The sequence below is a fragment of the Physeter macrocephalus genome, chromosome 13 (assembly GCF_002837175.3).
Source record: "Physeter macrocephalus isolate SW-GA chromosome 13, ASM283717v5, whole genome shotgun sequence".
NCBI lineage: Eukaryota > Metazoa > Chordata > Mammalia > Artiodactyla > Physeteridae > Physeter > Physeter macrocephalus.
Window position 1 is genome coordinate 9,969,910 of NC_041226.1, and position 23,997 is coordinate 9,993,906.

Consider the following 23,997-nt stretch of genomic DNA (forward strand, 5'->3'; position numbering starts at 1 on the left):
GGAGTGCCAACATCTGAAGGCAGGAGAAGATGGATGTCCCAGCTCGGTCAGAGAGCAAGTTCACCCTTCCTTTCCTTTAGGCCCTCACTGGATTGGAAGATGCCCACCACCGCATTGGAGAGAACAATCTGTTTTACTCAGTTGACTAATGCAAACGCTAATCTCTGCCAGAAAAACCCTTAGCGTTTGTTAAGTGGAGCACAGTGTGCCCACGGTGAGCCTTGGTTTAATAATTGATCAAAAGAGAAATTAAGGGGACTTCCCTGGTGGCACAGTGGTTAAGAATCCACCTGCCATTGCAGGGGATACAGGTTCGATCCCTGGCTGGGAAGATCCCACAAGCCACGGAGCAGCTAAGCCCCTGCACCACAACTACTGAGCCTGCGCTCTAGAGCCCGCGAGCCACAGCTACTGAGCCCACGTGCCACAACTACTGAAGCCTGCATGCCTAGATCCCATGCTCTGCAACAAGAGAAGCCACCGCAGTGAGAAGCCCGCGTGCCACAACGAAGAGTAGCCCCAACTCACCGCAACTAGAGAAAAGCCTGTGCGCAGCAACGAAGACCCAATGCAGCCAAAAATTAAAATTAAAAAAAAATTAAGAAAAAGAGAAATTGAAGCAGAGAAGTCTGTCACTCACAGGTCCTGGAAGAAGTACGTAGCATGCCTTAAGGGACCACATGGGGTGGTTAAGGCAGAGCACAGAGAGAGGGAGAGAGACAGAAGCCCGGACTCATGCCTTTAATAGGGTCCGTGTGTGAGTGCTTTGGGGTTCCTGGGCCAGATTGGTCAATTCAAGCCAAAAGAGGGGTTTTGGTAAGACCCACAGGGGTCTTATGTAAGGGGTGCATAAGGCATATAGAGTCTGGGAGGCAGGGGAGACCTGTTGATCACACGGGCTATTGGGGAGGTCATCTCAGAAACTTACACTTGTTTGTGATTGTGGGCTGCTATCTAGGCAGGGCATGCACTTGCATGAGGGACTAGTGTCAGTTTAAGTTCCCTGTAGGACACATAGTTAAACAAAATGGATGCTGAGGCAGAACACCATGAAGTAGCTTAGTTAAACTCTTGACAAATGCTTTACCAGCCATGTGGGGGGTCCCTCAGTCCAGTCAGTCGACACATAAAACTAATCATCACACTTTCCAGTGCTACAAATTTATACTGTACTTCTCTAAAATAATTGACCACTTGAAAAACACTTTCACTTATATCATATTTAATCCTTGCAATGTCCCTGAAGGAGAATAGATGCTATTCCCATTTGTCCAAAGAAGTGCCTGAGGCTCACTCTTGTAACAGAGGATTTGGTATCCAAACTTGAGATTCTTCTAATCCAAACTCCAGATCGTATCACTATATCACATTGATGCTATGGGCTGAATTCCTTAGCAGGTGGTGTTTTCTTTACCTGCTGTGTTTTTCTTTTTGTTCTGTTGATCCTTTAGGGAGAGAAGGAATAAGCATTCATGGAGACCCTACCATGTGGAAACTCTGTTAGGTGTTTTGTGTAAAGTATCTCATTTAATCCTCATTACAGCCCTGTGAGAGACAGAGGAAAGTTAGTTTTACCTGCCCTGGTTAAGTTATGTGGTCAAAGGCACACACAAAAAAGTGATGGAGCAGGAATTTTATCTGATATCAAACACCACGTGTGTACTTCCCTACAGCCAAGGTCATTCGTTTCCTTGCCGGACCTCCTCTGAGCCATGTCAAAGTACTCAAGGTTAGAAGAGTGGTCTGTGATTGTAGACAGTTCTACTGTATGGCTCTGACTTCATCTACCTGCAAAACTGACCCATATCAGGAAGTTCTTGGTTACTCCCACTTCTCCCTGGCCTCCTGACTCGCCCATCTTAGTGCTTGTCCTGCAGAGGTATGTCTGTTAGGGTTAGGTCATGTCTATCCACAGGCTTCAAGTCAGCCAAATTAGGAAAGTCCTCTAGTCTAACATCGTGAGTACTACAGCCTGGATTTCCCCTTTTCTGTTTAACTGTTAACTGGTGAGATTTCTTGTCAGTGGGGAAGGGGGAGAGAGGGTGGTGAAGGTGAGGAAGATAGAGAAGGGTGGAGCACATCACAAATCCAGCAGCATAGCACAATCACGCCCCAGTTTCTTGAATCACGTGGGCAGAGGCCACTATTCTTATGATCAATATTTTATTCTCCATTTCCTTCCTAGCATATAGATAGCTGCTTTAGGTCATGAAAAAAACACATTCTGTGAAATGAAACATAGTAGATGTTTACTAAGAAACTAAAAATGAAAGACATGCACTATTTGATTCCATTGAAATATCTGGCTGAACTCATAAGAATGGTGATGAGGCTATTCTTGGACACCTGCACTGGAATGAACCAAGAGCAGAATATTAAGGAACAAGGAAGAGGATGTTTGGCATAGGAGTGCAAGAGCTTCTTCAGGCCCGGGGAGTGGAATGAAAACTGGCATGATCATTGGGAGAATGGGAGTCAAACAGAGAATTAGAATGGAATTTTCCAGGAGAATATATTAGGAGAGCAAAAGGCTGATAAACAGCTCTTGCATTTGGAGAAAAACAGGGGGAGTAAATCAGGAATTCAAAAGTAAAGAAAAACCTAATTCAAGGAAGGGAGGGAAAAAAACACTATTCTTTGTAAATAGAAAGGAGACAAATGAAAATAAGATATCAGAAGTCAGCAAGATTTTATGGGAGTCTGAAGTTGATTTAATGGAAGCAAAGCCCATTTCATTGCTGTAGGAAACACCCAGCTGAGCTGCTGATTCACTGTGGACATCTGATCTCTTCAAAGCTGCATTTAGGTGTTTTTGCTCTTGGCTTGTATCTCGTACCCTGTGGGGGTCGGCAGGAAGCCAGCTATGTCCCAGAATACTGGATGGTGGGCCAAGATTAGATATCGGAGTTGGTTCTTTATTGCGCTGATTCTTCTTAGAGAAGAACAAAGATTGTGAGAACATGTGTTAGAATTTTTGTTATGAGACATGAATACAAAATATTAAATTGACTCCAACAATTTAAGTCAACTTGAAAACTCCCGGTCTCTTAGGATAAAAAAATATAATCCTATTTAGAAATTCCTGGTGTAATCACAGATGCGAGATTGGCTCTTTTCATGAAGGCTATTAATTAAAAAGTACATAATCCAAAGTCATTTAAGTAGTAAGATATTATAACAAATTCTTATTTCATTAACTTTTCAAAGTATGAATAATAACTACATATTCAACACAAGAAATTCACATTTTTCCACTGGCTGCTGAAAAACAGTGGAAATGATTCCAGTTATGGTTGCAGCTCACTGTGGGCTGACTTACCTCTGGAATTATTTATTGGTTCCAGGTGACTTTTACATTGTGGGGTTAGTCAGTAGGTTAGACTTGATGAGAAACAGATACAACTAGAAATGGGGATTCAAATACATGCTGTATTTCTGCTCACAATCAGAGATAAATTCACCGTGGTTTTTCTCTTTATAGGCTCATGCCAAAATCTGGCATCTCTACAATACTTCTTTCCGCCCCACTCAGGGAGGCCAGGTGTCCATTGCCCTGAGCTCCCACTGGATCAGTCCTCGAAGAATGACTGAACATAGCATCAAAGAATGTCAGAAATCTCTTGACTTTGTCCTAGGCTGGTTTGCCAAACCCATATTTATTGATGGAGACTATCCTGAGAGCATGAAGAATAACCTTTCATCTCTTCTGCCTGATTTTACTGAATCTGAGAAAAAGTTCATCAAGGGAACAGCCGACTTTTTTGCTCTTTCCTTTGGACCAACCTTGAGTTTTCAACTGTTGGACCCTCAGATGAAGTTCCGTCAGTTGGAGTCTCCCAGCCTGAGGCAACTCCTTTCCTGGATTGACCTTGAGTATAACCACCCTCAAATATTTATTGTGGAAAATGGCTGGTTTGTTTCAGGGACCACCAAGAGAGATGATGCCAAATATATGTATTACCTCAAAAAATTCATAATGGAAACCTTAAAAGGTAGGATTGTGGATAAAATCCTAATTTCCTGCCAGAATCCACTGGAAAAACAATCTTTAAGATGATCTTAATAAACTGTGTGAATTTATAGTTTTTAATCAGAGTGTAGAAATTCATTTTGGCAATAGTAGGATTGCATTTGTGTAACACCTTTTCTCATTTGGGACCTTGAGGAACTTGAATTCATTTTTTAAACTCGTTTCATAAATGAGAAACTGGGTTATAATGTTTAAAATTACTAGACTTTCAGAGTTACTACTCTAGATTTTTTAGATTATATTAAAGATTAAGTAAATCCCAAGATACCTAGATCCCTGTACACATTTTTCAGTTCAGATTGCTTGTACTGAATAAAACACTTTTTATTTAAAAAAAAAAAGGAATATCAATATTTTCTGAAGAAAAGAGTAAGTAGTCCATATGCCTTTGAAGACTTAATTCATTTACTGCATCAGGCACAAAGATAGGTGCTTAGGCTAGAAAATAGAACAAGATATCTTGGCCCAAAGAGCACCCACTAGAAATAAGGGAAATTCAGATAAAAACATACTGGAGATAAGCCTATTTGTGAAGACATTTACTAATATTTGTAGCGTTATCTAGGTTCTCTTAGAGCCTTTCGTCAGTGAGAAGGGTCATCAGTTTACCAAGCAATAAGCATTATACTTACTGAAGTAGTAAAATCCTCAAATGCTCTTGAATCATGAGACGAGTGCCCATCTCAGGGTCACCTTGCTCTTGTCCTCTTTCCTTTGCAGCCATCAGGCTGGACGGGGTGGATGTCATCGGGTACACCGCGTGGTCCCTCATGGATGGCTTCGAGTGGCACAGAGGCTATAGCATCAGACGTGGACTCTTCTACGTCGACTTTCTAAGCCAGGATAAGAAGTTGTTGCCGAAGTCTTCAGCCTTGTTCTACCAGAAGCTGATAGAGAAAAATGGCTTCCCTCCTTTACCTGAAAATCAACCCCTAGAAGGGACCTTTCCCTGTGACTTTGCTTGGGGAATTGTTGACAACTACATTCAAGTAAGTCAGCTGACAAAACCAATCCGCAGTCTCACCAAGCCCTATCACTAGTAAGTAGTACTTCCTTATTAGGTCGTCATGGCACATTGTCCATTCCTCAGGCCAAACATGGTTACTTAGTGAGCGCATTAAAGGCACCATTTGGAATGCTGCACTCTTCTCTCCAAAAATCTTCCTAGCTTCATCTTGCACTTTAAATCAGCTCCAAGGGGAACAGATTAAAAATATATCCATCTTTAAGATGTGATAGGATAGTGAAAGATAAAACACTCTCTTTTAATACCATGGTTTTCAACCCCTTTTAAAGTAGTTGCTGAGTTCTTCCGTAAACAAGACATAAAACAGAACTCCACGTTGTCTGAGATCTCGGTGGAGCTGCTGAGATTGAAGCAGGAGCATTAGGCAGAGCCCTCCTGAGGCACAACTGTGGAACCCCCAAGCTTGTGGAAATACCTCCAGTAAAAAAAAACCCTTGCTCAGTGATTCACTGATCGGAATGCCATTCCTAGCAACAGTTTTTGAATTGTAATGGTAATGAAGTTCTTCAAAATGGTCAACCAATATTTATTGAGCATCTGCTATGTAGTTGGCCCTCAATATTATTTTTAATTTTTCCAGCTTTAAAAGAATCTGTTTTCTAGAGTTTGACTGAATAGCGAGCACTTATTGGATGCTTAGTGTGTATAAAGCCCTGTGTTAATTGCTGTGGGGAGGGGACTCGGTTGAGGGGAGTACACATTAAGATGAGTAAGATACAACCCCTGCTTTCAGAGGAGTCTGTTGAGGGAAAATGATGGGTCGCGAATAGTTTGACAGTGTGAACGGAGCATGGTGGTAAGTGAGCAGGGTGGGGAGGGAGTGGAGGTGTTGCTGAACGGAGTTCGTGCGTGAAAATAGAGACCAAGACGGAGACAAAGTTTGGTATCCACAGACAAGCAAAGGGTTTAGCATGTTGGGTGCTTCTAGCCAATTCACTGGTTCTGCTGGGGAGGAAAAATAACTTTCCCTCTACCCTTCTGAGTTCTTAACTGAGACCCCTGTAATAAGAGATAGATTAACATGAGAAGAACAAACAGAAGTTTATTAGTATGTTTACCTCTTGTATACATGGGAGATGCTCTGAGAAAAATGAGTAACTCCCCAAGGTGGCTTAGAGTTCAGGCTTAAATACCATCTTAATAGGAAAAGGGGAAAAGTAAATGATTTTTAGGAAAGATGAATGGGCCCTTAAAAGAATAGATGGGAGCTATGATAGTTTGTGACAAAGTCTGCCTGCATGTGATGTTGGCTTTGAATATCCTCTCCTGTGATAAATCATCCCTGCTTGGTGAAACTCCCACAAAGGGATTTATGACAATCCTTTTGAGTTCCTTTTGGAGGATCTGTCTCTAGGCAGATAAGAGGAGTTCAGAGAAAGCCTTTCCCTTGCATTTGCTATTTTTCAAGTACCTGCAGCTCAAAATAATCAATATACTGAAGGGGCATTTTTGGGGTGGCATTTCCTGAACACCTACGGTCATATTTTGGTGCGGCATATTCTGTTACCTTTCAGTTCAAAAGAGGTATTTGGAAGAATGCTTGGATCTGAGGGAAGGCCTTCTAGTTGAAATGGGTTGCTGTTGTTTTGGTATATATCAAATTGAAATCTTTGATTTATGGGGGAATAAATCAACACCTGGTGGCACAGTGGTTAAGACTCCATGCTCCCAATTCAGGGGGCCCAGGTTCGATCCCTGGTCAGGGAACTAGATCACACATGCATGCCGCAATTAAGAGTTCGCCCGCCACAACTATGGAGTCGGCGAGCCGCAACTAAGGAGTCCACCTGCCACAACTAAGATCCCGTGCAACCAAATAAATAGATAATTAAGAAATTTTTTTTTAAAATCAACACCATCCTTAATACTTTTTTTGGCCGAGTTGTATTATTCTTACATCTTATTCAGACCTCCAGTTAGTTTTAGGGACAGTCTTGACTCCAGTCCATTCCTTACATTTAAAAGGCATCCAATGAGGACACGGGGAGGGGGAAGGGTAAGCTGGGACGAAGTGAGAGAGCATGACATATGGACATATATGGACATATATGGACATATATACACTACCAAATGTAAAATAGATAGCTAGTGGGAAGCAGCCACATAGCACAGGGAGATCAGCTCCGTGCTCTGTGACCACCTAGAGGGGTGGGATGGGGAGGGAGGGAGGGAGGGAGACTCAAGAGGGAGGAGATATGGATATGCATATGTATAGCTGATTCACTTTGTGATACAGCAGAAACTAACACACCGTTGTAAAGCAATTATACTCCAACAAAGATGTTTAAAAAAAAAAGGCATCCAAGGAACGCTGTGTTTGCAAGGATATCTGAGCCCGGTAGCTTGTCTTCCTGGCTCCGGGTTTTCCTCCCTCCTCCATCTCCCCTTCTCCCTCAGCCCGCTGCTATTTGGAACCTCCCCATCCTAATTTCTCCTGCAGTGGGATCCACAGTGGGGGTTCAAGTAGGATCTGAAGCGGCAGAGGTGGTGCTAGTGAGGGAGGAGGAAAGGAGGAAGGAAGGAAGGGGGGAAGGCCACTCCCTAGTGCATCCTGGTTGGTCCCTGGTCCTTTTTCTACCTCTTGACCTTCTTCTGAACCCTGCTTGCTGGGCCCTGGGACCCTAGTCACTGAGGGCTCGTGCTCTGTCCCATCTCTGACAGCAACCCAGCCAGGGCTGGTAATTCCCAGCTTTGTCTTTTGAGAAGAGAAGGCTCCGCCAGTGTTTCTGTGCAGATGGTATGAACTCAGGGAGCAGTGGGGACATTTGTGGGGAGCCCTTTCACTCCTGCTTTGTTCCCATCCAGGGACTGTGTCTGCCTTGGGAACTGGTCAGTGGTGAGAACATTTTAAGAATACATCTTACTTCTTCCAGAGAGAAGAACTCTGATCAGAGGCGACAAGTACGGCAGGCAGCGACGAGGAAGGGAGATAGGGGGAGAATTCCTTTTTCTGCTCCCTAGAGGCAGTGTTTAGACTTTGATCTAATGCCAGCCACTCATCAGCCCTGGAGCTTTGCCCTCAGGCTGCACAGCTCAGGGCCCCTGCTACCTTCACCTAGCCAAGCCGCCTGGCCTGCTCCCTGCTCACCCAGCCAGACACAGACCCTCTGCGGACCGAAGCTCCTCCAGAAGCTCTCTAGTGGGAAAAGGCTGCAACTGCTCTTTTATTCTTTCTGCTTTTCACTTGGAGCATTGTACTACTGTGGCGGCTCTCTTCCCAAGCTAACTTCCTAACTGACAAAGTAAAAACACGTTTTTTGTTAGGGCAGTTCTGATGAGTGTATGGGTAAGTTTTAATTTACAAACAGGTCTCTATACTTTTAATGCATTAGAAGTGAATTTTTATTTTATTTTACTTTATTATTTTTTTGTCGTTCATTCGATATCTATTAAGTACCTACCACTATGCTCAGACCAGGGAATAGCGAGACAAATACACTTAGGTGCCTACCTCCGTTCGAATACACAGGCTGGTGAGAAAAACAGCAAGACCCATCATGGTGTTTTTAGCTGGCAATACTTTTTTTTTTTTTTTTTAAACATCTTTATTGGAGTATAATTGCTTTACAATGGTGTGTTAGTTTCTGCTTTATAACGAAGTGAATCAATTATACATCCCCATATCTCCTCCCTCTTGCGTCTCCTTCCCACCCTCCCTATCCCACCCCTCTAGGGGGTCACAGAGCACGGAGCTGATCTCCCTGTGCTATGCGGCTGCTTCCCACTAGCTATCTATTCTACGTTTGGTAGTGTATATATGTCCATGCCACTCTCTCACTTCATCCCAACTTACCCTTCCCCCTCCCCGTGTCCTCAAGTCCATTCTCTACATATAAGTGAATTTCAAACCATTGAAATGTATCTTTTCACTCCTGGCTAGTATTTCAAACTCCCAGTATGAATGAGGCATGCATTTCACAGGAAGAGCTTTAAAAATAACATCTCATTAACACCACCTGTCTGAAGTCTGATCTTAGGCTTGTTCACATGGATTGTCATTGTCCTTGGGCCTAATTTCTCAGCCAACAGGTTTGTTTTCCCATAACCACTAATGCTCATAGCTCATAAATACAAAACCTGCTATGTACTGGAGATGTAGAGCTTTTTTAACATTGGCCACTGTTAGGGGAACATTTCTTCCATAATATACTGAATACATACATTATAACCTTCTGAAAGGTTCAACTTTATTATTTCCTTTTTTATTAAGAAATAAGTCAATACATCAGTGGAGATTATATAGAATTTTGCCTAAACACCCATTTATAAATGTCCTGTATTTTTAAGAAATAGGGTATAAATAGAAATTATACCCTCGTTTCTCATGTTTGTTTTCAGATGGACTGAATAAAAGCTGTTGTTCTGGAACAATTATGGTAGAAAAGTTATGAATTTTTTCAACTCAGAGCTCTGTAAAAATAATCCAAATAATTCCTTCAAGCTATGAACACTTTCACTTCCAAAGAGTATGCAAATATTTTCTCTAGCAAAGCTGAGGAAACATGATTTGTGGGTGCATCAGAGTGGAAAAATACTTCTGACAGCATTCCCACAGCATTAGAGGAAATGCATGTGTGGGTGATCTACAAGGGACAATTCTCCAGAAAAAGCAATTTCCCTCTGACATGCTGTATTTTATTACTTTCCGTTATAAGCACAGCACTGACCCCTCTAGAGAAACAGAAGCTCATTTGCAACAGGCCTGAAAAATGCAAGGAAACCTCTGCTAGAGATTCAAAACCGGAGTTGACTCCAGCTTTTATATAGAGGGTCAAACCGAGGAGCCAATTTTAACAGGATTATTTCTGAGGAGAAAACTGGCTTTGGTGGCGGGTCCTTGGGATAGACTTTCAGTTTCCATTCCTGCCATGGTTGGCACGTGGAGGAAGGATTATGTGATTTTGATTTTGCAATTTGTCCACTTTCCTAAATACATGTTTTCATTTTGAAGGCTTGTAAATCAGAGATTGAGAAACATTATTGTCATGATCGTCACAGAAAAATAATTTAGAAATTTTTAAAAAGCTATGTTAAAATATCCTATTATGGGTGGATGACAGAATTGTTTTCCACATTCTCTATCACCTTCTACCATCAGTCAGAATGAGTTTGCTAAATTCTGTTATGGACACTAATGCCAATAAAAGGCAACCGTTATGCTTATTTTCCATGTCCTTCACCTAGAGCAAACCTCCATTTAGAACGTGATTTTAAGAAGCACAATTTAATCTTAAATATCGTTTCATTTTCTGACTCTCACTCAGGTTTTAAGCTTTATCATTTTTTTGTCTAGTTTTTTTTTTTAATTTGAAAGTCTCGTATCATTAGTGATTTCTTACACTAAAAGAAAAACGTCCAAAATACTCTGCTTGCTTAACGCAGACCACAGGTGTGTGAGGATTATTAATGTTTGTCATCTGAAGTGACCCCAAAAATTCAGACTTTTTTTAACATTAAAGTAACAGTTCCAGAGTTCCAGAGAACTATGGGTAAAACAAATGTGCACCCATCAAAGGGGAATATTTTCTTCTCCAAGAACTTCCTATTTATGAAAAAAATAGTTTAAAAATTCAGCTAGGAAGGTTTCTGTTTTTACCTATTTTGCTGGCTGGTTTTGTCAAAAGAACTGCGTTGAACGACTTTCCAGGACCGTCCAGGTGAGGCTAACGGTTACTCTCCTCCTGCCAGGTGGACACCACTCTGTCTCAGTTTACCGACCCCAGCGTTTACCTGTGGGATGTCCACCACAGTAAAAGGCTTATTAAGGTGGAAGGGGTTGTGACCAAGAAGAGGAAATCCTATTGCGTTGACTTCGCCGCCATCCGGCCCCAGATCGCCTTACTCCAGGAAATGCACGTGTCGCATTTCCACTTCTCCCTGGACTGGGCGCTGATCCTGCCGCTGGGGAACCAGTCCCAGGTCAACCGCACGGTCCTGCGCTACTATCGCTGCGTGGCCAGCGAGCTCGTGCGCGCCAACATCACCCCGGTGGTGGCCCTGTGGCGCCCCGTCGCCTCGCACCAGGGGCTGCCGCCGCCCCTGGCCCGGCACGGCGCCTGGGAGAACCCTCACACCGCCCTGGCTTTTGCAGAGTACGCCAGCCTGTGCTTTCGAGACCTCGGCCACCACGTCAAGTTCTGGATCACGATGGACGAGCCGTCCACGCGGAACATGACGTATAGCGCGGGGCACCACCTCCTGAAGGCCCACGCGTTGGCCTGGCGCGTGTACGATGAGAAGTTTAGGCGCTCTCAGAAGGGTAAAATATCCATTGCCCTGCAGGCGGATTGGATAGAACCGGCCTGCCCTCTCTCCCCAAAAGACCAAGAAGTGGCCGAGCGAGTTTTGCAATTTGACATTGGCTGGCTGGCCGAGCCCATTTTCGGCTCCGGGGATTATCCACGCGTCATGAGGGACTGGCTGAACCAGAGAAACAATTTCCTCCTGCCTTATTTCACTGACGAGGAAAAAAAGCTAATCCGGGGTTCCTTTGACTTTTTGGCTTTAAGCCATTACACCACCATCCTTGTAGACTGGGAAAAAGAAGATCCAGTAAAATATAATGATTACCTGGCGGTGCAAGAAATGACCGACATCACCTGGCTCAACTCCCCAAGTCAGGTGGCCGTGGTGCCCTGGGGGTTACGCAAGGTACTGAATTGGCTGAAGTCCAAGTACGGAGACCTCCCCATGTATATAATCTCCAACGGCATCGACGATGATCCTCACGCAGCCGAAGACAACCTGAGGGTGTATTACATGAAGAATTATGTAAACGAAGCTCTGAAAGGTAAGGAGTCCCCGAAACAGCGGTCCCTTGAGGGTTAAGTCACCTGAGAGAGAGCCTGATACCTGATAGAAACTCTCAAACATATACACACACTATCACCTGCAGAGAAAGTGCTACCTATTCCTTGACACACTGAAAAAGTCCAAGTGCTAGCTAGTATTTTCCCCAGGGATAGAGGAGTTTGGCTAAAAGAGGAAGATGGAATATCCCTCGCACCTACTCTGGGTGGAATAAACCCTGGACTATCTTGTCCTCCATATCAGATGGCTTCACAGCAGTCTTGACTGCTTCACGTACTTAAAGATTTAACCCAAGTGCATCATAGTAGGCTTAATTATGTAAAACTTACTATGTTAAATGTATTTACCTCTTTGTCTTGGGATAAAAAAAGCCTTTTCTGATTAAGTCTAATTAAATCTGAAGCTTTATTAAATGGTATTGACATTTTTGCTGATGCGCTAGGGCTATGTAAAAGCAGTGTTGTGTGCAAAATATTTTCATAACTTTTCTCCTGTCCTTTTGTTTTTCTAGCCTATATATTGGATGGTATCAATCTTTGTGGATACTTTGCTTATTCATTTAATGATCGCACAGCTCCGAAGTTTGGCCTGTATCGTTATGCTGCAAATCAGTTTGAGCCCAAACCATCCATGAAACATTACAGGAAAATTATTGATAACAATGGCTTCCCAGGTCCCAAAACTCTGGGAAGATTTTGTCCAGAAGAATTCACCCTGTGTACAGAGTGCAGCTTTTTTCATACCCGAAAGTCTTTACTGGCTTTCATAGCTTTTCTATTTTTTGCTTTTATTATTTCTCTTTCTCTTATTTTTTACTACTCTAAGAGAGGCAGAAAAAGTTACAAATAGTCTTGATATTTTTCTTATTCATTTATTTGAAATAATTGTACACACACAGCAGCTGTTATCCATTTGTACTTCTCAGTGTTGTGAAACTGTAGATTTTATATATCTGACTTCTAGAAGACCTTTTTGTGGCATTTGACAGAGCTTTTGAAATGAGCATAAGTGATTGTAAAATATTGAATAATGTGAATAGTGCCTGGATTTGTTCTTTTTGGCAGGGGGGGGGTGTTAAAAAAATACTGACAGGGGCTGTCATTTCTGTAGCACACTCTATAACAAAAGCATGAGAAATGGGAACCATTCTGTAACATTTTTACAGAAATTGAATGGCAAGATTAAGAATATTTTTTTGTCTGTGCCCATTGCTATATGCAATGTTTGTCTTGAAGTCATATTGCAAGTACTGGAATCAAAAGTTAAGTCCCAAGTAACCATATCTTAACTGCCATGATATGCCTAATGGTCTCTGCTGAACCAAGTTTCCCTTGAAAAAGAAGATGGCAGAATATAGAACAGATGACAAAGGGCCCTAGGCTGGAATGTTCCTTTTAAAGCAGTGTTTCTATCAAATACTGTTATATTAATTTACATATCTGGTTAATGATAGGCTTAGCAGAACAAATGACAGAACTCTATATTTTATGTAAGTATAAAATATATTTTTTTATATTTCGAGGCACTCTCTAAACCCCAGGTCCTTGAGGGCTTTGTGTCCCTGTCGAGGGCCTGCACACATGGACTTTCACTAGATGTGTGCAGAAAAATATGCATGAATTATGCAATATTAGGCCCTTAAAGAAGCGTAAACCGACTGTGAAATGCATTATACTGCAGTGGCTGGAGGGGGCGGAAAGGAGGAAAAAGTACTTGTTATGAGCAACATTGTGATTAATTTTATTATAAACTTTTATTTAGAGCAGACTTGGAATGAATGAGGTGACCTTTTCTGAGAGAATAAGAACGAAATAACTTATTTTATGAGGAGTGACTCCACTTTCTGTTCTTTAGTATATGCCAAAATTTCTTTGAATTGAGTTTTAAAAATTCTTAGTAGGTTCAAAAGCATTTGGTCTAATAACCCTGGAAGATTTGTTTCTGTAATTGCTGAGGTCCATTTTATATTTTTGCTGCTACTTCTGTGGAGCTAGCTTTGAATAAGTTTTGCTTCGAACTTTTATACAGAAACATGCTATGGATTTTTAGAAAGGGCTAATTAGGTCTTATCCTTTAAAGCCCCTTAAATAAGTCTTGCTGATTTTCAGACAGGGAAGTCTGTTGCACTGGAGTTGGGGATTATCCTAATGTTTGTTTTATAGATAAGCCAAAATTATATCAGGCAAGATAAATCAATATCATGTCTGGCATAACTAATCTTGCTGACACAGGGTTCTAGTGAATTAAAAAAAAACCAAAACTGTACTGTATCATGTATCATCTTTAGAGGTGGTATGATTTTTTTCCATGAAAGATAAGCTTTTGGTGGTACTCTTTTAAAAGTTGGTCTTATTGTTAAAAATCGCAAACTAGAGAATAATAATTTATTTTATGTATATATTTTTCTGATTATAATAGTAATATATGCTCATTGTAAAAAATTTAAAAACACAGAAACTATATATAAAGAAAAAAAATTACCTGTAATTTCACCACCTTGCGGTAGCCACTATTAACATAGTGTATGTATTTTATTTTACATAGAGTCAGATCATATTGTAAATAGTTATGTGTCTTTATTAATTTTCATTGTGTGCATTTCCTTTGTCAGTCTTCAAAGGCATGATTTTTGATAGCTGTAGAGTAATTCCACTATATGAATTTATCACAACTTATTTAATAATTCCTATTTGTTGGACTAGTTTCTTATTGTTAATTACTGTTAAATAATGGATTTTGTTTAAAAATAATTTTCTTGCTGCAGCATTTAATTTCCTTGAGTGTGGAGAGAAGTAATTCTGTCGCTTGATAAAGAATTGTCATAAATCTGCCTGAAACTTTTTCTTACATCACCAAATATCTTGATAAATTTCTTAATTATTTTTTTCTTTCGGGTTGATTAAACCACCTAGAATATGATCTGAGTGGTGAAGAAAGGGATCTGAAAGCAGAAGTGAAGTTCAAGGCTGGAAGACGGTAGGGGCGGGGAGGGGCCCCAAGCTAATCCCTATGGTTGAGCTGAGAGGGAATTTCAGACACTGAAAGAGACAGGAGACGCCAAAGAACCAAAGAGAAATGACACTTCAGCATCATTCAGCAAAGTTATCAGGTGAGCATCACGCTAACTTTGAGTCCCCGTAGACCTTAGGGGGAGGTCGGTGGCTCCCCCAAGCGGGAAGGGGGAGTGGGCGGGGCGCCGCTCAGATGAGGCTGGGAAACGAGAGGTGCTAGAAGGGCTTTCTGATCCATCGGGGATGGAATCCTCATTTCTTAACTGGCTTCTCAGGGCATTACTTCTTCCACTGATGCTTTACTTTCATGAATTCTGAGTTTTTCACCATGTTACGTATATTTTTTAAAATATAGAGACCACTACCTTGGAAGTCCTACATCTCAATACCTTTTGGGGCCAGCTCTGCAGCGGCATTAAGTGGTAAGCCGTGGTCCCCAAGACCTCTGGGCTAATTTCTGCCATATTTGTGTTTGCTCTACATTCCAGGTTCCTTCCTTTGAACCTGGGGTTGGGGAGTGGGAGGGGGAGGAGAGGTGGGGTGGGTCATGCACCTATGCCCCATTCATTTTGCTTTAGTTTGGAAGGATGGTTTTTCATATTCATTTAAGGACATTTTTCATTTTATTTTTGGACTTCCACAGATAGTAATTAGAATCTACTAATGCCTTGGAAACATATCTTTTTATTATTTATTATAATGCCATCCAACAGAGATATAATGCAAGCCACATATTTTAAATTTTCTGGTAGTCACATTAAAAAAATAAAAGGCATAGAAAATAAAGCTTGATACTGTACAGTATTTTATTTTTCCCCAACATATCCAAAATATTATAATTTCAATATGCAATCAATATAAAAATGATCGAGAGCTTTACATACTTTTTTGGGCTACTAAGTCTTAGAAATCTGGTGTGTGTTTTACACGAAGCGCACATCTTGTGCTCAATTTGGACTGTACACTGTAAGTAGGTACATGTGGGCAATGGCTACTCTATTGGATAGTGCAGGTCTATAAAGAGAGACTTGCTCTGCTACGTAAATTAGCTGCATTATTAAGCTATCCAAAGTATTTAACGAATTAGAAGAATAAACTTTTTTTGCAAGAATCTTCTAAGGTCTATAATCCAAAGAAATCATTGGCATGTAAATTTGCCATTAAACTAAAACTACTGATTAAAACAAGTATTTTAAAGACTCTTGTGTGGATGGAAGAATTCTGCAGTTCTGAACATCGTAATTCAGGTGCTGGAATTAAACTGATTTTCTTTTTACATAGTCTATAATCCAGTCTTTTCTCTAATTCAACTTGCCCCTTTCTGAATTAGTAGAGCAATTACTATATTGTTCTATAGAATCTCCATTTAATATTTAATATTGAACAACGCTGCTGAAAATTTCAGCCTGGGAAGGAAAATATTAATTTGGATGACCAGGAACCAATCTTGACAGGTGGGCCTGTTTCTAGAGGGGAAAACAGAAGCTATGGCTGTTTTGTTTTGTTTTGAGTATTTAGCCCAGTGTCCCATGCAAAATATTGTTCAATAAAGGTCAGTTAGATCAATAAATGTGGGAAGGAATGATGGAGTTAATAAATGAACAGAATTAGCTCACCGACACCACCTTTGTCCAGAGACTGATTTAATAGGGACCATCTGTCAAGAATCAGAAACTGCTATGTATTAGATGCCACACAGCTCAATTCTTTGTATTCAGAGGAGGGAATGATGACTTACATGTAATAACCTTTGATAACCTGTCTTTCTAGGTGGCAAGGCAGTAAACTGCTGTCCTATCCTCATCTGTAGACTACTCACTAGGTGAGAGTATTATTAACTCTTTTCCTCATTATTCACCATGTCCCTCAACTAGTCAGTAATCCTTTTGTTTGCAAGACTTGTTATTGGGTTAAGTTCTTTATCTGCAAATAAAAACAGGGAACTCATCTAGTAGGAATCCCTTTACGTCATCTCCAAATACTTATAATGTCCTAGAACATGTAGCTTTCTACTTAGACCTATTACCTTTTTTCAATTTTCATAACTATTAAATACTGTTAGAGTTTTCTCTGTCATAGTGCATTTCCTGGACCGTTTTTGTTTCATGCATTTGTGGTAAATACCCATTGTTTGATATCCAAGAGAAAGAGGTCAAGAAAAACCACAAGGAACCTTGAGTAAAGTGCAAATGCCAATAATTACTGTGACAGGACGCCTAAAATAGGGTGAAATCCCATTTCACGACATGATTGCTACACACCAGCAAAGAATTGGTGACTGATATTCAGCCCGTTTTTTGATCCAATAGGTTAGAGAAGAAAAACATTTCAACCTACGTATTAATGGATTCAGAAAGGCTTAGGGAAAAGAGTCAGCAAGACCCATGTTCAAAATTTGCTGAGCCTCAGTTTCCTCATCTGTGAAACGGGAGTAACATAGTAAGTATTCAATAAATAAAGCACCTACCCTAGAAGTATTTTTTTCCAGACTGATTTCACTTACTCTTAACGTGCATGTGATTTCTTGTTAATCACATTTTTAGAGCTCAGTAACATAAAACCAGGGCCTATTACAGTCAAATAATTCACCCAGAAGCCCTTTAGTTATTTTATTTGGGGCTTTGAATATACATCTTCATAGAATGTCCTCGGTAAAACCAAACAAACAAACAAGCAAAAAATCAACCCCCACATGTACTTAATCTTATCAATACTAGAGTATTTTCTTGGATTCTAATTTTACAAATGTTGGATTGATAGAATACTGAAGATAATTTGGCAGGAGGTGTTTCTATATCAGTGTGTTGTACCATCTGCTCTTTTAAAGTAATCTAATGACACAGGCAAAACACTGAAATTTGTGTATTTGTTATTGGTAAATAACTGAAGGCCCATTAACTAAATTTTTATGTGATTCAAAAATCTTTGGTAGAGTTTCTGATTTTGGTAGAATCTTCAATATGCTTATTTATGGTAAAATTAATTAATTTTAAATGAGCTTATTTATATGATATAAATTATTTGCAACTGAAACATTGCCCCTTAATGAACTGCTGGAATAAGCTGACATGTTTTTCTTTTTTGAAGTCTCAATTGATTAGTTTGTACAATTCAGTTTTTTTTCAATATTGTAGCAGTTGTCTAATTTATGGCCGTAAGCATAAATGTTGCCTAAGGTATTTCAGCCTGTTTTGATCTCCAAATGCATGTGAATCAAAGCTTTAGCTAATTTAGTTCTAAGTTATTAGACCGCAAGTTCTATAGTGTTTCAAGGCCATGCTGTTGCATTTAAGACATGAAGGCTTTATAACTTTTTTTTTTCCTCTTTAAATTAAGGGTATTATGAGTCTCTGGTAAGTAGCCCAAAGGCTTCAAGATAAAGAACATTTCAATGAACAGGGACAGTAGTGGTAAGCCATGGAGCAGTGAAATGGAGATATAATTAGAGCTAAAGATTGACGGGTCAGGTGAAGATATTCCATTAGTAAAGGACAACACAATAAAGAATGAAGCAGATTTTCTTCCAAATTCGTACCATTCTAAAATGTCCTTATTTTTTTTGTGCCTGTCATGGATCTATCAAGCCAGCAAAACAAACACAGTGGGGGTTACTGGGCCATCAGACTGACAAGATCAGAGCAGCAAGCTTCCCTCAGTGCTGGGGACTCAGTGGCAGTGGTTCACAGACACAAAGAGCTGAGATGAGGGAAGGCTGGAAGCATGTGAAAGCCTTGCAGTTCTGGGGAGAGCCCGTGGTGGGGCAGGGCCTCAGGATTGAGGGGTGCGATTTCAAAATGCAGATGACCAGGCCTTTTCCTTCAGTCCCCACTCTCTGTAGTGCCCTTGGGGAGAGGGCTGCAGCACCTGAGGTTTGGCAAGGGGGCTCCCCCGAGACATTCTGACAGGTGTTCATTGACAGCCATGGGGTTACATGGAAGAGTGTGGTCAAGGCCAGATTCGACGGGTGCAAGAAGGTGAGGAAGATCAAAGGACAAGGGGACAGAACCAGAACCTGGAATGTCGGAATTCAAGATGAAGCATTTTCGGTTTGTATCAGGAGGGTTGTGTGGAGAAGCAATGCCATTGGAGGTGATGATGTTTAGAGAATGTTAGTCCAGGGTACGGAGAAGGGCATTTACAAGGAGCCTGGAAAGTCTGGGAACGATTCAGGGCTTACGAGAGTGGGCCCAGTGGAGGAGGGGAGGGATGCAAAACATAGATGAAATTTGTGAGAGAGGCATTAAGGTGTGTCCAGAAAGCTGGAACATTCCTAAGATGAGGAACCAGGAGCAGGTGAATGAAAGGCTCTGGGGAGCAAGGATTATGCCAGCTCCTCAACGTGGGAACAGAGGCCTCAGTTGTGGAAGGAAAGGGCTCTACCATAGTGTAGGCAGCCCCAAACCAGACTGGGATTTTCTGATTTCTAGGTCCGCTCTCAAATTTGCTTTATAACCTGGAGCAAGTCACCAAGGCCGCGGAGTCTTATTGTTCTTGTCTGTAGAGAGACGGGGTTAATCAAGACCAGTAGGTTTCAACCTTGGTTACACATTAGAATCATGTGGGAGCTTTTAAAAATCCCCAGACTGATAAAATCAGATTCTCTTGGGGTGGGATCCAGGCAGTGGTATTTTTTAAAGCTCCCAGGTGATTACCATGGGAAGCTAAAACTGTGAACCAGAAATCTCTGAGCTTGAGGATATCTTAATAGAAACCTCCAAAGAACAAAAACAAAAACAGAACAAAACAACGGCATCTCTCCAACTTTATTTTTATTTTTATATTTTTTTAATAGTAAGGAAGACCTTATTAAAGACAAATGACTAGGGGTCATGACTGTTACAATAGGGGATTGAGATTGGACTACATAAAGAGGCCAGGGTGTCATAGCCATCAAGCAAAGTGAGGAGGGTCAGGAATTTTGGAATTATCAGACCAGGAATTTAAAGCAACTATGATTAATATGCTAAGGACTCTAGTGGAGAAAGGAGCAGCACACAAGGACAGATGGGCAATGTAAGCAGAGAGATGGAACTCCTAAGAAGGAACCAAAAAGAAATGCTAGAGATCAAAAGCACTGTAACAGAAATGAAGAGTGCCTCTGATGGGCTATAAGCCCATCTACAAGTCTACTTATAAAGTAGACGGACACGGTTAAGGAAAGAATCTAAAAAGATGATACAAATGATGCTTGCTCTGTCTCTTCAAATTATGTTTTTTTAAATTTAATTTTTATTTTATATTGGGGTATAGTTGATTTACAATGTTGTGTTAGTTTCAGGTATACAGCAGAGTGGTTCAGTTATACATATACATATACATATATCCATTCTTTTTCAGATTCTTTTCCCATATAGGTTATTACAGAATATTGAGTAGAGTCTCCTATGCTATGCAGTAGGTCATTGTTGATTATTCTATATATAGTAGTGTGTATATGTTAATCCCAAACTATATCCATGCCTCAAACAACCATAGAGGAGCCTCCTCTCCAACACCTGTTAAGCCAGTTAGTAAGAATCCCAAACTCCCAATTTATCCCTCCCCCCGCTTCCCCTTTGGTAACCATACTTTTGTTTTCAAAGTCTGTGAATATGTTTTGTAAATAAGTTCATTTGTATCACCTTTTTAGATTCCACATATAAGTGATATCATATGATATCTGTCTTTCTCTGTCTGACTTAGTTCACTTAGTATGATAATCTTTAGGTCCATCCACGTTGCTGAAAATGGCATTATTACTGTATGGTGTTAGGAAGTGTTCTAATTTCATTGTTTTATATGTAGCTGTCCAGTTTTCCCAGCACCACTTATAGAAGAGGCTGCCTTTTCTCCATTGTATATTCTTGCCTCCTTTGCCATAGAGTAATTGACCATAGATGTGTGGGTTTATTTCTGGGCTTCCTATCCTAGTCCATTGATCTATATTTCTGTTTTTGTGCCAGTAACATACCGTTTCGATTACTGTAACTTTGTAGTATAGTTTGAAGTCAAGGAGCCTGATTCCTCCAGCTCTGTTTTTCTTTCTCAGGCTTGCTTTGATATTTGGGGTCTTTTGTGTTTCCATACAAATTAAAAAAAAAAAATTGTTCTAGTTCTGTGAAAAATGCCACTGGTAATTTGATAGGCATTACATTGAATCTGTAGATTGCCTTGGGCAGTATGCTTATTTTGACAATATTGATTCTTCCAATCCAAGAACATGGTATATCTTTCCATATGTTTGTGTCATCTCTGATTTCTTTCATTAACATCTTGTAGTTTTCTGCATACAGGTCTTTTTCCTCCTTAGGTAGGTTATTGATAATTCCAAAATCCCTTCCATGTCTGGTTCTGATGCTTGCTCTGTCTTTTCAAATTATGTTTTTTGCCTTTTGGTAGATCTTGTCATTTTTTCTTGGTAACTGGACATGATGTACTGGGTAAAAGGAACTGCTGTAACTAGGTCTTTAGTAATGTGAGGGTGAGGTGTGGGGGAACAGGAAGCATTCTCTAGCCTATGGTTAGGGCTCAGTCTTTCAGTGAGTCTGTGCCTTTGGGCTGTGAACTTCATAGCATTCCTCAGTTTTTTCTCCTATCTTAGGTGGGACAGGATGGATAGCATGAGATGGAGTTGGGTATTTCCATTCTCCCATGTAGAAAGCTAGAACTGACTAGAGTTGGGTATTTCCCTTCCCCCAGGTCAGATAGACTCTGATAATATCCGAGTAAGTTAGGCTCTGTTCAACTAGTTTCTCCTGAGGGCAGGTTTTTTAAGAACAGAGTGCTCTGGCATATTTCAAAATAGTTTCTTTTCTCTGATGACTGGGTTACCCTGGAGTTTTTAACTCTCAGAGTTGTCCACACTGAGCCTCTGGCAATTCATGAATTACATTTCAGGTTTTCCTCCCTGGCACTGATTCCTGAGGTGGTTTCCATTCATGAGTCTCTACTTGGTTGTCTGTCTCTCCAGTTGGGGGCAGCAGTTTGCCCTGTGTCCTACCCTCTCTTATGGATCCAAGAAGAATTGTTGATTTTTCAGTCTGTTCAGCTTTTTACTCATTGTTAGGATGGAGTGATGACTTCCTGCCCATCATCGCTAAATAGAGAAAGAAAGGGAAGAGTCAATGAAACGCTGTAGTGCTTATAAAGCAAACTGTGGGGCTACTTTCAACCCAACTGCAATACAGTTGCAAATATAATCTCTAACAGCTCAGCAATCTCTCCAGCTCTGGCAGTGAAGCATAAATCTATGAAGTCCACCAAGGATCATAACTGTTTATATGATGGGCTTTTGAACAGTTGGATCTCTTCAACATCAACCTAAAAGGCTGGACAACATCATCATGATTCACCATCATGATTTTATTAAAGTGAAGTGGAAACAGTATATATTTGATGCATGTAAAGATGACTTGCTCTGTTGTTTTTGAAAGTCATTAAGAATATCGTGTTAACACAGGAATTCGTAATTTTGTTCACAACATTTTGTATTATGAATGACAAGTGAGTGTTTCATTTCTGGATACAACTACACAATGACAAAATCATCATAAAACGACTTTGCAAATAGTGAGTGTTCTCAGTGCATTCATGCTGGATGTCTCTTGTTGGATGTCTCTCTAGCCTTCAACCAGATATATCTGAAGAGGAATATTCATTATCTTTTCCTTCAAAGGAGCCCTTCCTTCTGTTTCCTTAATTTTCTTCAGTCAGCCCTTGGAGACTTTCAGGCATGAAATTCTATGGGTTTTTTTCGTTCTGATATTTCTAGCATCCATGCTTCATGGATACTTGCATGAAGCAAGTATTTGGATACTTGCTGCTGTTGTCTTCTTTGAACCTTTCACTTTGATTTTTCCAGTAATCCTTAAATGGTTTCCTGGCGCGTGTCCATTCTGTACATCAAGTGCCATTTTGATTTGGTCGCTTCTCTCTTCAAATACTTTTAATGTGTGTCCCTACTCCCCACAATCAGCTCTCAATTTGCTCTCAAGTCTCCCTTGTCATGTCCTCTGGCCTGTTCACCCTCAACCTCACTGAACATTAGAATCCGCAACTACTACCTCTTACCGGGACTTGTGTGATTGTCTAATCGCTTCCATTAGATTATAAAGTGCTCTGAGGAAGGGACCTCATCTTATTTGTCTTGTTATTCCCTAGAATGTATATTAATTGCTTAAGAAACATTTCTTGTGTGAATAAATGCTTAATGAAATGCATTATATATGCGTTCTTTAAAAAGAGTTCACTCTTTTTTTCCAGTTACCGAGGCTCAGTTGAACTCATTACCTGGAGTTTTGCTAGTCAGACTTCTCTTTAGCAATGTTTATGATGATAATTGGTGCTCATAGTGATTACCCGAGGGCTGTGCAAAATCTTGAAATATCTTCTCAGTTATTTAAAAGTAGATCATATTAAGATATTTGTTTCTAGTTAACAGATTCTTTGTGTGTATCATCATGGATTATCCATTTGAAAATAAAATTAAAAATCGCAATAATATCACACTGAACATTAATCTTCCTTTGATTATTAGTGCATTCAAGAAATAATTAGCACACACTTAATGTGTGCACGTTAATAGAATTATTAAGCAGGATGTTCTATTTTAGTCAGTTTATGTATATTGGAAATGCCTTGTGCATCAATTGTGCTAGCTAATGGTTTACTGTAATTGGCACACAGCGTGATATCTAATCAATTTTTTCAGTAAACAGAGGATGGCTCTTTAAAATAGTATATTTTAGATAGCAATTACTAAAGTTTACCTATGAAGCAAAATTCTATAAATCAACTCCAGTTCTTGGATATTCCCTTTAGGGTATCTTAGAGCAGCTTGGCATCCCGATTTAGCGACGTCTTTGGTCTCTGCTTCTGGACTTTGAGCAATGGTATGTCAGCAGCACTTTTCCCCACGTCTGCTCATTGCGGGGCAGATGCAGTTGTAAGAATGCAGATTTTGGGTTTCCCTGGTGGCGCAGTGGTTGAGAGTCTGCCTGCCGATGCAGGGGACTCGGGTTCGTGCCCCGGTTCGGGAAGATCCCACATGCCGCAGAGCGGCTGGGCCCGTGAGCCATGGCCGCTGAGCCTGCGCGTCCGGAGCCTGTGCTCCGCAATGGGAGAGGCCGCAGCAGTGAGAG

General features: G+C 40.7%; 1 protein-coding gene across 1 annotated transcript in view; it reads left to right on the forward strand.

Annotated features, from left to right (window-relative positions):
• Window positions 1-12,716, forward strand: part of KL (klotho) — a 43,863-nt gene extending 31,147 nt beyond the window's left edge. Inside the window, exons 2-5 of the mRNA XM_007128918.2 lie at window positions 3,482-3,992; window positions 4,751-5,019; window positions 10,746-11,847; window positions 12,379-12,716. Of these exons, the coding sequence (XP_007128980.2) occupies window positions 3,482-3,992; window positions 4,751-5,019; window positions 10,746-11,847; window positions 12,379-12,716 (2,220 nt within the window). The remainder of the gene's footprint in view (window positions 1-3,481; window positions 3,993-4,750; window positions 5,020-10,745; window positions 11,848-12,378) is intronic.
• The last annotated feature ends 11,281 nt before the right edge of the window (window positions 12,717-23,997 follow it).